The sequence below is a fragment of the Typopeltis vanoorti genome, chromosome 15 (assembly GCF_054136105.1).
Source record: "Typopeltis vanoorti isolate ZY-2024b chromosome 15, IOZ_Tvanoo_1.0, whole genome shotgun sequence".
Lineage (NCBI taxonomy): Eukaryota > Metazoa > Arthropoda > Arachnida > Uropygi > Thelyphonidae > Typopeltis > Typopeltis vanoorti.
In genome coordinates this window covers 32,444,010-32,457,980 of record NC_143563.1, presented here as the reverse complement: position 1 = coordinate 32,457,980, position 13,971 = coordinate 32,444,010, and the positions used below count along the sequence as shown (strand labels likewise).

The following is a 13,971-nucleotide window of genomic DNA, read 5'->3' as shown; positions in this document are numbered from 1 at the left end:
AAAAAAATTAATGATCGGATACAATTACTTTTTGTACCTTTTGATTTGATAGAATCGCCTTTTTGGGGGGGGGGACGATAAAAAAATTGCAGCTTTCTTACATAAGTTGTTCATAAGATTAGTTTTTTGGAGGAGTGAGTATTTAGTCAGCTATTCAAATATTTCTACAGATATTTCTGATTATATCTTATTTCCAACTTGAGAGAATTAACAGTGTCATTCACTCTGGGAGCATGTACCATCCCATATACTTTTTTTCACATATTATTATGTGAAAAGTTGTTTTTCACATAATAAAACTACTTCAGAAATGCTATAAAATATAACTAGCAAGAAATGTTTTCTTTTCATATATAAAGTATATACTTCTTCATGGAACATGATCTTTTACAAAACCAAATTGTATTCATAATGGTCTTTCCATTTTTGTTATTTTTTACCCTTCTTAAGAAAAAGTTTGGAAGATTATTTTCTCGCTATTTTTCTGCGAGTTTGACATTGAAAATATTTGTAAGAATGGTATTACGATTGCTTTAGTTGCATGTTAAACTGAGGAGTTAAGCCCATGCATAATCATTTTTTTCAAAACTGAGGAGGGGGGGACTGCAAATAACAGTCTTATACATGTGTAAAGATTTGTTCTGTATTCTGTAGAGAAAAACTATCTCTGAAGTGATTTTGATTTTTAAGATCAACAAGATAAGACACTTAGTTTAGAACAAATTAGGCAAAATTAACAAATTTATTCTGTCAAGCAAATACAACATTTAAGTAAGGTAAATGATTACAACAATTTCCCATACTGACTGATGACCATTTTATTCACATGATAAAAAATTATATTAAAGTCCTGTCATTAGCAACAGACTACAGTTATATGATACGAGAACTAGAAATACATATATATATATTGTGTACGTTTATATTGTGGTACCCTTGCATCCTGGCCTCAATATGCAAACCTGTTTGGCCAAGTGGTTAGCATATCTGCTCTCTGTCCAACAGACTGTGGGTTTGAATCCTGCTGTGAGCACTGAAGTTGTTATTGTCCTTAGGTGGGAGATGAATTTCAAAGGCAAACCCCCAGTGTAAGCCTACTGCATCTCTTATTGAAGGACTGAAGTGGCTTGAAAAGTTCAATGTATGGTCTCTAGAGAATGGTTTCTGGATTATGTAAAAAACATATAAACTTGTATAAACAGAAAAATAGAAAAAATCCTTGGCCAACCCACAGTTCTACAGAACAGATGTAAGCTCAAATTGTCCTTTCAAAAATATAAAAAATGGCACCTTTTTGGAGAGGGCAATTCAACTTATTTTCATCCCATCCTGTGCACTCTACCTGATGCATCATCAACTGTGTATAACATTTTGGCAAGTAGCTTTAGTGCCAAAATAGTTTGCCACTGTTTCACATCAGCTGAATGATGATGACTTTTCAGCAGGAGAGTAGGGAATGCTGCTACTGCTGAGAAGATGCACCTAATCCTATCACTGAATAAAATGATGCAGGAATGTTATGGCAATGAAGCAGTTGCCAAGTATGCGGATGTCACAAAGACACCAGTAACAGGATATTTTATCAATTATCGAAACTGTGATACACACAGATACAAAAAAAGACATGTAGCTATGAATTTCACAAGAGTGCCAAAAAAAAAAACCTAGCTACACTTCTGATTGGAATCCTTGACAAACGTCCCAACATCAAACCTTCCCTACACTATTGCCTGTACAAGGAAATATTCGTTTGGTTGCATGCTATTCTTTACAAATGACTCAGATGGCATGGTTCTGAATATTTCATTTTTTATCTCTTAATAATTTTTTTTGTGTGTTTGTGATATGCAGAGCTCTGTAAAGTGTCCCCTCTTTCCCCCATTAACCAATTTCTATGGGATTTCTGAAAAACCAAGCACTCAACACAGTTACACATAAACCAACAGTTTGGCTATACTATATAGATAATATTTTTGCTATTTGACCTCATGGCCTAGACACATCAGATACATTTTCAGTACATTTAAGCAACCAAAATCCAAAAATACATTTCACCAGCAAAAGAAAGAAAACAACAACTTTCTTCCCTTCCTAGACACACTGGTGACAAGATTACTGAATTCATTATCAATCTCTGCTTATATATTACAGAAAGCCATATATATATATATATATATATTATATATATATATATATGTTAAAGATACCAAGCTATTTTAAAACCTGGTTTTACTCCATTTCCCAAGTAAGCAAACAGACAAATAAGTCAAGTTTGCACCTGCACGTAATGCGAGTCTAGCTGACCCTGCAAGTAGTGCAAGACCAAGGTAACTCATGGTAAAAGTAGAATAAGCTCTGATCACTAATCTTAATATTTACCCATAATGCAAAGCACATCTCCTGGAGGAGATGTATGATGCTTTGTATTAAAGGCAAGGGGCCACTACCCAGACCGGTTTCGACCTTTATTGAAGTCTCATCAGTGGGAGCCAGGCTAGAAATATCAAGATTTTAGTAATACAGAGCTTATAAGTATTTTACCAGAACAAGTTACCATAAGGTGTTTTAACCTTATTAAATAAACATCTCAGGAGGAGATATTTTACCCAAGGTAAAATACTTTCCACATTTTTATCTCCTCCTGAGATTTTTATTTAATAAGGTTAAAACACCTTATGGTAACTTGTTCTGGTAAAATACTTATAAGCTCTGTATTACTAAAATCTTGATATTTCTAGCCTGGCTCCCACTGATGAGACATCAATAAAGGTCGAAACCGGTCTGGGTAGTGGCCCCTTGCCTTTAATACAAAGCATCATACATCTCATCCAGGAGATGTGCTTTGCATTATGGGTAAATATTAAGATTAGTGATCAGAGCTTATTCTACTTTTACCATGAGTTACCTTGGTCTTGCACTACCTGCAGGGTCAGCTAGACTTGCATTACGTGCAGGTGCAAACTTGACTTATTTGTTTGTTTGCTTACTTGGGAAATGGAGTAAAACCAGGTTTAAAATAGCTTGGTATCTTTAACATTTATTATACCCAAGGTAAAATACTTTCTACACACACACACACATATATATATATATATACATACAGGAGGGTACTTACATTAGCAATCACACTACCACTCCCTTCAGTATGGCATCTTCAATACATTTACAAACATACATTTTCAAATGCCCACAGCCCTAGAAACTGAACTCAGATATCGTTGAAACACTTTTCCCCATAAAATAAACAAAATACTGCATGACACCTCCCCCACCAATCCTAATACAACCAACACACAAGATTGCAACAAAATTATTCCCATCCCTTATGTTCAAGGTATATCTTAAAAGATAACTCCAAAAATACAATCTCCATACTATCTTCCAAACACACATTCAATTTGCTACTTTCATCTATTCTCCAAAGGATCAACTTCAGGACATACCAGCAGCTTAGCCTACTTTAGACAGACTGGTAGATCTGTTAACATCTGCCTGGAAGAACAATAACTAAATCTGTAATCATCTGTATGGCAAGTTAGGACTGGCAGATATTTCTTCACACAGGATTAAATGGAAGAATACAAAATGTGCTTACTCTCAGACATTAGCTGTCTGAGAAACTAGTTTGAGAATCAGCATCAGTTATGAAGCACTCCTCCAATGTCAACAAGTATGCCTGTATTAATCTGCAAAAGATCCTAGGACAGTGGTGGTGAACCTTTTTATGTACCCATGCCAAATATTTGTAATTCGTGCCAGGCAGTTTTTAATAGGGGAAAAATTAATAGAAAATTAATTAACATAATTTATTTATTTATACATTTATAATATATATTTATAATATTTTATAATTGTTTATCATTTTATAAAAAAAAATTATAATTTTATAAATAATATTTTATTTTATTTATAATATTTATTTATATATAAATTTATAATATTATTCAGGGTATAATTGATTATTGTATTATTAAATTGATTTTAATGATGTTGGTTTGAAAAAAAAATGGTAGTGAGAAAAATATTTATGCATTGTAACTCACCATAGAAGTCAGCTGAGCAGGGGAAGCAGCAGAAGGACGCTAATTTGTTGGCGGAACGCTTACCGTATTTACTCGAATATAACTTGCCCTCACATATAACTCGCACCCCTGATTTTACTTTATGAAAAAAAGACATTAAAAAGTTTTGCATATACCTTGCACACGAAAAATGTTTAAACATGTTCAAGTCGAGGTGATAGCAACTCGCTCCCCCGTGATTAATAACACACCCTCCCCAACAGCCATTATACTGCAGATGCAAGAAAAACAAGTAGTTTTATTGTATCTCTGAATAAGGTAGAGAGCCTTTTGCAGTCTGTGTAATATATTTCTCAACAAATAGTGCAATTACAGACAGCTGGAATAAAAACTGTGCTAACTAATGAATCACATTCTGTATAGACTCAAGCAAAACCACATGTTGCACCGGAAACACAGTTTCCAGTGCAACATATTTTTTTTCTAACTATAAACTATTGTCCAATTTTCCAATTACATGAAATAAGTGTTTGTGCATTTGAAATCCTCAATGTCGTTATGACAGATCACAAAGGCTAACTACAAATAAAATTCTACCACGAATTGAAACATGCCATATAATGTTTGTGTGAGTTCGTCTGCCAGCTCAAACGCAAACAAGCAGCAATAAAATTCAATCAAGGGTTGAAACTTCGTGTGAGTTGAGTCTGCCGGTAATCAGAAGTTCCGTCAGAACAATAAACGACATCCCGTCATGAATGCATTAAAACTAAGAAATATATAGCGAATGTTGTTATGACAGTTTCAGATGTATAAAATTCTAGACAAATAAAATTCTACCACGAATTGAAACATGCCACATAATGCTTGTATGAGTTTGCCTGCCAGCTAACTCACACGCAAACAAGCAGCAATAAAAGTCAATCAAGGGTTGAGACTTCGTGTGAGTTGAGCCCGCCAGTAATCAGAAGTTCTGTCAGAACAATAAAGTACACCCCATCATGAATGCATTAAAACTAAGAAATATATAGTGAATGTTGTTATGACAGTTTCAGATGTTATGGAATTCAGTTGAAGAGAATTAGCATTTCAACTCAACAATTGTCGGTCGCCTCTGTCTTTGGGTCGTGCAATCTTTTGTTAATATCGCATCGATCATATGCACGTCTTCATAGCTGCTCTCTCATGTAAAACAAAATTTAACTTGTACATATTGTAACAATTGACGTGCCACCTCTGGTACGCATGCCACAGGTTCGCCATCTAGGTCCTAGGAGATAGCCATTTTAAGATCCCATTAGCATGAACTTCTCTAAATTACTTTTGCTGTTATCTAGCCTATAGGAGCACCATGTTAAGACATTAGTTTCTTTTCAGTTACAATCTGAAGTGTTTCCATAATATTTTAATCGAGTGATGTGTGTCATCACAATTATAATTTGTTCTCTGATGAAGCTGGTTAGAAAATCGGCAAAGTATTAGCAAGTTCACTAAAATTAATTATTGTTTCGTGTTCTGTTGTTGTTTATACCATGAACACCTAAGCCTTTTTATGCATATACATTAGAAGCTGTGATTGCATCTTCAGTGTTCAAAGAGAGAGAGAGAGAGAGAGTCAACAAGTATGTGGACATGAATAACACAGATGGGATCTTTCCTCAGTAAACTAGCTGGAGGAGCCTGCCTATTAATAATAATATCGTAAATCAAGATTATGTTATAATCAGTCTACTTCTACCAATACTTTTTTATTACACAAGGCATACATAATAAAAAAATATATGTAAGTTTATAAGTTTAAGAAAATTTCAATAACAGAAAATATAAAGCATTAAAACAAAATTTAAATAATGGATATACTTCACCTTTATCATTCTCTTTTATACTAACAAGGTAAAACAATCCATCATCACTAAGAAGGGTGGCTACAAAAGGGAAAAATCGATCCATTACCTCCCTTCCATTTATACCTCCTGCCCAAGATGCTGAAAGGAAGCTGCTTTTCATCTGAAAATTCAATTCATTATTTTTATCACAACTGCATTTTTGGATTCATATCTGAAGTTTGCTCATTTCAATGTTATTTACCTCTTCTGTGGGTGTCACTACATATGGAGGATTGAAGATTAATAAATCAACCTTATGATGAAGTCTTTCAAAACATGAAGCCTGAAAAATAAAATATTTAAGTATGCATTACTTAATAACTAAAATCTTTCGATATATTGACTCTATAATAAAGATTTAATATCTTCTGAGATTTATCTAATACTCCCAATTCTGTCAATCTTTTCTTAACTAGTTTATCTTTCCAACATATTCAAAATGAACACATCTCCTTAGTGATTTTAATGTCTACAACTCCAACTGGATTACCTTTATCAGTTCCATTAACCAAAGTAAAAATGTCGATAACTGTTATAGTCCGACCACAGAAGGGAGAGCTCTCGTTGGCAGACTACCAAGAGGAGTCAATTCATGTTGAAGGGGAGAAAGAAATAAGGCGATGAACAAATTGGTCAACAACACACGAAATCACGTGCTTTATACATAAAATTTTCCAACTGTTATACAAGCAAAATAGTTACCACTTTAAAAATTAAAATTAAAAGAGAAGTTAATTTTCCAATGTGTAATAATAAAAACTCATTCCACAATACAGATTGATTACCCTATTATCGGAATGGATTCTCCTTCTGTTGACATGTGCAGAACTGTCAAAGGGCCTTGTATCTGTGGGCATACTATATAACAGTGATTTAATATCATAGCAAGTTTTCTGCTAGGTTAGAGAGCATATTTTCATCGACAAAGAATTATTGTCATCCATATATTACCCAAGCATGAGAAAACAAAAGTATGTATATGAAATAGCAGCAGGCCTAAGCTATATAGATGAGAGTAGTTGACTTCACATCCAATTACCTATATATCCCATAATGCACAAAATACACTGCTAGGAAAGAAGTCAACAGACAACACCACCATGGGCAAGGTGTATCATCATCATGCAATGTAACGAATCATGTTTGGGGTATAAATTGGAGGAATATGATGCTTCCAAGTAAGTACAACTGTGTCTCAGTGAAATGGCTGCAAGGAGGAAACTGATGGAGTTTGAAAGGAGATGTTGTGATAGGATGCCACATTGCAGGCCTATCTCTTTGGCAAATTATTGACAAATTGGAAAAAATTTCTTAAGGAAGGATTGTTGGATCAATCCCACCCATACCCGACATAAACCCATACAGTAGCATCTCCATAGCTTAGTAGGTATAGACGAAGCTCTTTGGTCGGAAAGACCTGGGTTCGATTCCCATCAGTGATGTGAGGAACCTTTATCTGGTCTCTTTTGATGAAAGGTGAGTTAGCCAGTCTCATACGGTGGTAGGGATTTTTCCCACCCAGAAACTCAGGTTTTTCGTCCCTGTTCGGGTTTTTTTGCCTGTTCACAGAGCAGGCAAACCGGCTCTGTGAACACACACGAATTACAGTCAGGAATACATAAGACGGCCCCAAACCTGGATGAAAATATGGGGGACTGAGATGGTGCCGTATCTTCCCATAAAAGAGGCTCATGGCCGTTGAATCATCATATGAAATAAATTAGTGATACCATACTGAGATGGAAGTGCAGGAAGTCAACTGCAAGTGCTACCTGCAGTAGATGACCCACCACACTCACTGAATGTGACTGTAGGGTGCTGCGAAGGATAATATATAAAAACCAACATTCGTTGGCTGACACATTGAATGCAGAGTATGGACATCAATTGGAACACGAATCTGCACAAAAACATTCAGAACTGAGGCTCACAAGATGGGTTTCCAAGACAGGACTGCAATATGCAAGCAACACATTATGCAAAGCAACATGCAGCATCTTCAGTAGTGCAAAGAACATGCACAATGGGATGCAGAAACTTGGAAAGCTGTGTTATGGAGTGATGAATCGTGCTTCACCAGCTACTGAGCAGATGGACAGGTGTGGCAGTGTGATGGTATGGTCCTGTGTTTCCTGGTTTGGCCTCGGACCTCTGTAAGTGGTGCACGAACACTGAACCCTAAGACATATTTGAACATTCTGAACAATGCAATGCATTCTACTTTGTGGCATTTCTATAGAGCTGAATTGTTTCTCTCAGCAAGACAATACATCTGTGTCATAAGGCTGCTGCTGTAAGCGTGCAGTTTGTGAACATGAACGTCCTCCACACTTGATTGGTCTCTACAGAGCCCCAAATCTCAACTCTATTGAACATCTGTGGGATGAACTGGAGCATGGGGTTAAGGTCAAGGGACGCCTGCCCCATAACAGTCCAGGACCTCATTACATGCCTACAGGAAGGGTCCAAAATTCCAATTGATCGCTATCATACCCTTGTGGAAAGTATGCCCTGTAGAATTGCTGCAGTCATCACAGTAAAGGAGGTCATAAATTTTATTAAGGTGGGTATCATGGAAGTTTGTTCTCCATACTATGGTGTCTGTTGACTTCTTTCCAAGCAGCGTACTCACTGCATTATGGATATAAAAAGCAACTTCATATGATGTCATCGGCATAAAGTAGTTTAGTAATGAAGATACTTCACACATTTTTTGTTTACTTATACTTGGGTAAATTATGATGAAAACAAGAGCAACTTCTTGTTAAGTATAAAATCAATTTACCAGCTAAAATACCAGATAATCCTCTCCACTTTTTTTTCAAATGCTTGCTCTTTTTTTAACTAGTCCCCTTTCCAGTAGGTGTAAAAGTCATCACCACCTCTCTTCTCAGTCATTCAGACCATAATTTTGTGCTAATGTTCCACCAGGACCATCCTTCCATGAAGAACTATCAGCCTTGTATAATTTAGCACTTCTTCCAGGATTTCTATTTTTCCCTCCCATGGTTATTGTCCCTCACTCCACTCAAAATTCTAATCCATTAAAGCTTTAGTTGTCCAATAAATGTGCCAAGGCAGTCCAAGAAAAATAAAAATAAAAATTCAGTACATTGCAAGGTGCTCTCTGCCTATAATAAGCTTGCAACAGCTGGAAAAAAAGCTATCAACAAATCCAATTTTAAATGAGCCAAATGCAGAGAATATTACTCTTATAAAAACTGCAGCTATGCCTTATCCCTTGCAAAGGCTATTAGAATGACTCTTGCTCATGTATGGTTCTGCCTCTCTCTCTAACTCAAGGACAAAGCAAAACTCCTGGCATCATTCTTTTTCTCTAGCTTCTACACAGAGATACTATACCAGATATAATGTACTAAGTAATTAGTAAAAACTATATACAAGAAAAGACAACAGTAGTTGCATAAATCCAATTTTTTTAAATATCTGATCCACACACGAAAGGTCACAAGACCTATAGTAGATTAGCCGTGTGTGAGCAAGATGATAAGAAGAAACAAGGAATCTGTTCACATTTTGTTTGAACAGCTGTAGTTTGTGGAGGAGGCTATTCCAAAGAAAAAAAGTAGATGGAATGAACAAGGAGACAGTGAAATTGGTTCAGTGAGTTTCAAGATGGACTATAAAATAGTGTTGGTTAGCAGTGGTTCTCATTCTAATGATTTTGGAGGAAAGTGGAGGAATAATAGTGGTCAATTCAGCAGAGCACTTCCCTGAAAATATCTGTAGAAGAGGAACAAAGCAGAAACTGAACATCTGTGTGAGAAAGAGGGACTGAAGAGAATGTGAGAGAATCATTAATTAGTCAGGTTTCCCTCTTCTGAACAGAATCTAGAAATCTTAGTGAAGATTTTGATGCACCACCAAAAATATGGGGGCAATATTACATAATTGGGAAGATTGGGATTTATATAGTTAGTAGCAAGTGAAAAACTAAGTTTTTTGACAGCTGCAGAAGCTATTGTTGAAATGTGTTTGAGCCAGGAAAGAACAATGGTGTAGATCAGTCCAAGAAGGGAAATCTGATTGTGTTTGAATATCTGGGTATTGTTGAAGGTAAGGGGATAAGGATGCAAGCTCTTTCTTGTGAGAGATCAGACAGGACTGAGTTTTGGTGGCATTGAAATCTATACGGTTGTCCTTGCCCCATTGGGATATAGCTAGGCGATCAAAGTTCAGGCCTTGAGCACTACAAGGTTTGTCAGATGAAAAGGAGAAATGGGGTGTACTGTCATCAGCAAAGCTATAGGCAGGAGTAGAAATCTGTGAAAGTAGGTCATTCATATACAAAAAGAGAGTGGGTGAAAGAATGGAACCATGGGTGCTCCTGCATTAGTGGGGAAATCTGAGGAGAGAAAACAGCAGAAAAGTTGGCAATCCAGTTGCGGTGTGCGGAAGGCATACCACAAGATGGCAAGTTGATAAGTAAGCCTCTGTGCCAAACCCAATCAAAAGCCTTTGAAATGTCGAGGGAAACCATGTGATTTTCTCCAAATTTTTCATGGCATGAATCTAGTGGTGGGTGGTGAGAGCTAAATCATTTTAGAGAGAGAGAGAGAATAGAAGTTAGAGCAATTGATTGGTAGTTTGTTGGTTGACTTTTATTACCTTTCTTTGGTTTGAGCTGGATGTGGATCTGTTTCCATTGCTTCAGGATAGATGCCAATTGAATAGGATGGGATGGATTGAAGAGCTGATACAGGATAGACGTTAGTTCTAGGGCACAAGTTTTTAACACAATAGGTGACCAGATGCCTTGTTTGTGTTCAGGTTATTAAGGATTCTTCAGATTCTTTCTGGTAGAAGACTATGGATGACATGGAGAGAGCAATTCTTAGTGGAGTGGAGGGAATTTTGCCCAGGTCATCTATGCAGGAACTGGAAGAAAAGAGTGTTGCCAGTAAGTTGGCCTTGTCTTTAGGTGAGGTAACTACAGTACCATCTGGATGTGAGAGTGGTGGAAACCTGGGTGGACAATTGATTCTTTTAAATTGTTGAGAGTTGCAGTATAAGCAGAGTGAGCAGCTGGAGTTTTGGTCTTGAGCCATTTGTGGTATGCAGAGATTTTTTTCTTTTACTGCATTGGCACACTTTTTTGAGAACTAAAAGAACTGAACTTCAAAAGAACTGAAACAGTATTTGGACCATGGGAAGGAGAAATAGAAGTCATGGAGTCATCCCATTCACACCCCTTGTAGTGCCAAAGGACACAAGACTAAGAACTAGTGGGTGAAGGTTGTTCTGTGATAAAAGAAACTTGTAGGAGGTTGCTTGTGATCTGAGTTACCATTTAATTTAATTAAATTTTTACAATGTTATTACATTGTAAAAAGAAAATTAAATGTTTTTAATATTGCTTATAGTTCAGCATTAAGTATCTTCCAGAGGAAACTGCACCAAGCCAAAGTTAAATAAAACAAAGGAATAGTGGAGATGCATTTACAGTGAGAGCTACTTTTTGATCATTATAAGTGAAGCATAATTCCTCTCATTGATTTAACCATTTTTTTTTGCACCTTGCTATGAAGATGCTTGCAACCATAACATCAGCCAAAAAAAAAGTAATATTAAAAACATTGTAGGTTTTGATGAATTCTTTAAAGCACTACAGTTTCACATAAGACTCTTCCACAGACAAGTCTGAAAATGATCACTAATGCAATGCATGTCTCCTGTGTTCTTCCAAAGGACATTAGAAAAATCCCAAATATTGTCATGTATACAACAATCATATGATCCTCATCCCTTTAACTGTAGTCAAAAGTGATGTTCCAGAATTAACAGCTGCTCTACACAACTTCCCTAGAGCTTAATAATGAAATAGTAATAATCTGAGGCCCACAACCTACCACCCAGACTGGCTTCTGTATTCAAAATTTTAAGATAAGGTGGTTAGTCTTATGACTAATTACTGTATATGCCAGTGTACAAAGTGACTGGGTATATAAGATGACCCTTAAAATTTCTTTTCAAAATGTTTATTTTCCTCTTCTATTACTGGCATCCAGGATGGCAAAGAGCTCAGTAGACTGATGCAGTTAGAAGCACCATAGAAGAATTAAATAAGAGCTGACAGTATTGGAGTCCTGACAGATAACAGACTAATATGGAGAAAAATTGTTGGCAGGAAGTTAATAACAATGTAGACTTTCCATGTACTATCATAGTATACCATACACATCTTGAAGGTATATATCAGAAATTCAATGATGATTACAGAGACTTTTGAACCAAATAACTTTGATTCAAATCTACTAAACTAAGGAGGCTTTTCACAGCTTAGAAGCAAGCCATTTAAACCCATTCCAGGTTATTGACTTACTGCAGTGTTTCTCAACATTCTTAGCTTTATATAGTTAGAGCTGGAAATGTTTCTGCAAGTATAAATAAGGCTTGAAATGGCAAGACGTCAGTAACATTGCAACAGTGACCAACAGTGAAAAGTCACTGTTGGTTGCTGTTATTTTACTCCTATTTGCAATGACTGTGATACACAGTATAAAAACAATCTTTTCTAGTGTAGACAAATGGATAAAATTTTAAATGGATATAAGCGGGCATCTGATGACTGTAGAGTGCTGGCGTCAACAAATTCAGGTTCACAGAATACCACTACGAAAGTAAAATCCAGAAAGTATGCAGAGAATATTTAGATTTCGGTTTTACAAAGACTGATTTTATACATTTTGTTATTTTATTTTCAGAGCGTATTTTATGTTTTTGTGTAAATAAACAGTTTCATTAAATGCTTTTGTTTCCACTTCCTTTGCTTTCTTTGTACCCCCCCCAAAGGGGGCATGCCCCATAGGTTGAGAATCACAGACTTACTGTCCTCACCTCAGTCCTTGATAAAATAATAGCAAAGGTTATTCAATATTAAATGTTTTCTCTATTTAGTTAATCAGCAACCACCAGTATGGATTCCACTATACTATACTATATCCACAGTAGTATCCAGTGTGAGCACAGTTTTTCTGTGTCAGCTGCCTTCTTAATGAAATATATCATCGTGGAATTCCTTATTTTGAAATGTACCTACCTCTCTATTTGAAACTGCCTGCCAATCAGGTGCTGAATGCTATGCTATGCTATGCTACTTCATCCTTTCCCTGATCAGTATTGCTTGAATACAATATCTCATATTTATTATTTAACATAACTTAGCATGCTATACTTATAATTTACCAGTCTAGTTAGAAAATGGTTAAGGTATTTGCTCTCCAAGCAGCAGACTGTGGGCATGAACTCCACCATGGGCAAAGATATTGGTGGGAGTACAAATTTCATTACTAGTAGCCTGAAGTAGCTTGAAAAAGTTCCATGTTTGATCAATAGAGCAGTGTTTCAAGATTATGTTAATAATCTGGAAAAATAAAATAAAATAAAACATCCTTAGCCCATTCAGGACTAAATGTGCTATAGGTTTATATCTTTTTGTGGGTGGGTGGGTGGGTGTTACATAGAAAAAAAATAATAATAATTTTGTCTCTTTTTTGTCATCTTTGTTTTAGTAACACCAATTATGGCATGATGGTGCCTATCTGCAATTCTGCTGACAATGAGTTGGAGTTTGTTCTGATGGTTAACTTTTCACCCTAGTTCTCTGATGAAAGCAGTGGGAGGCTTGTTTAACCATGTGGTGCCCAACAAGGATCAGTTTTTTATTTTTCTTTGTCTGCCTGTTGTACCATCATTTTGTTTTGGCTTAAGCCAATCATCATCATGCGTATCAAGGATTTAGGCCTAGCATGGCCTGTTCCAGCCTTAGAAGTCATTGTTGAATTGTTTAAGAGGACATCCTGGTTTTCTTTTTCCTAATGGCTGTACTTTAAGGTTTGTTTTGGTAATCTTTCTGTTTTAATACTTCCATACATTAAGACTGGTAGGGCTAAAAGTATTGTATACTTTTAGTCTGGTTTGTTTTTGAACTAGGTTTGGTTTAAATATAGAGTTAATTACACCTGCTATTTTTAAATACTGTATTTTGCAATTTTTACGTTTATAACTTTTTCATTTTCATATGTGATCATATATTCCTAGGT

General features: G+C 36.0%; 1 protein-coding gene across 4 annotated transcripts in view; it reads right to left on the bottom strand.

The window, feature by feature from the left end:
• The window catches only part of HemK2 (HemK methyltransferase 2), an 83,819-nt gene that overhangs the window by 37,241 nt on the left and 32,607 nt on the right, over positions 1-13,971 (bottom strand). For 3 of the 4 annotated variants that reach the window (XM_090404837.1, XM_090404835.1, XM_090404836.1), the window contains exons 4-5: positions 6,111-6,191; positions 5,888-6,029 (exon numbers count right to left, since the gene is read on the bottom strand). In XM_090404837.1, the coding sequence (XP_090260963.1) occupies positions 5,888-6,029; positions 6,111-6,191 (223 nt within the window). The remainder of the gene's footprint in view (positions 1-5,887; positions 6,030-6,110; positions 6,192-13,971) is intronic. The other variant, XM_090404838.1, reaches the window with a different exon arrangement.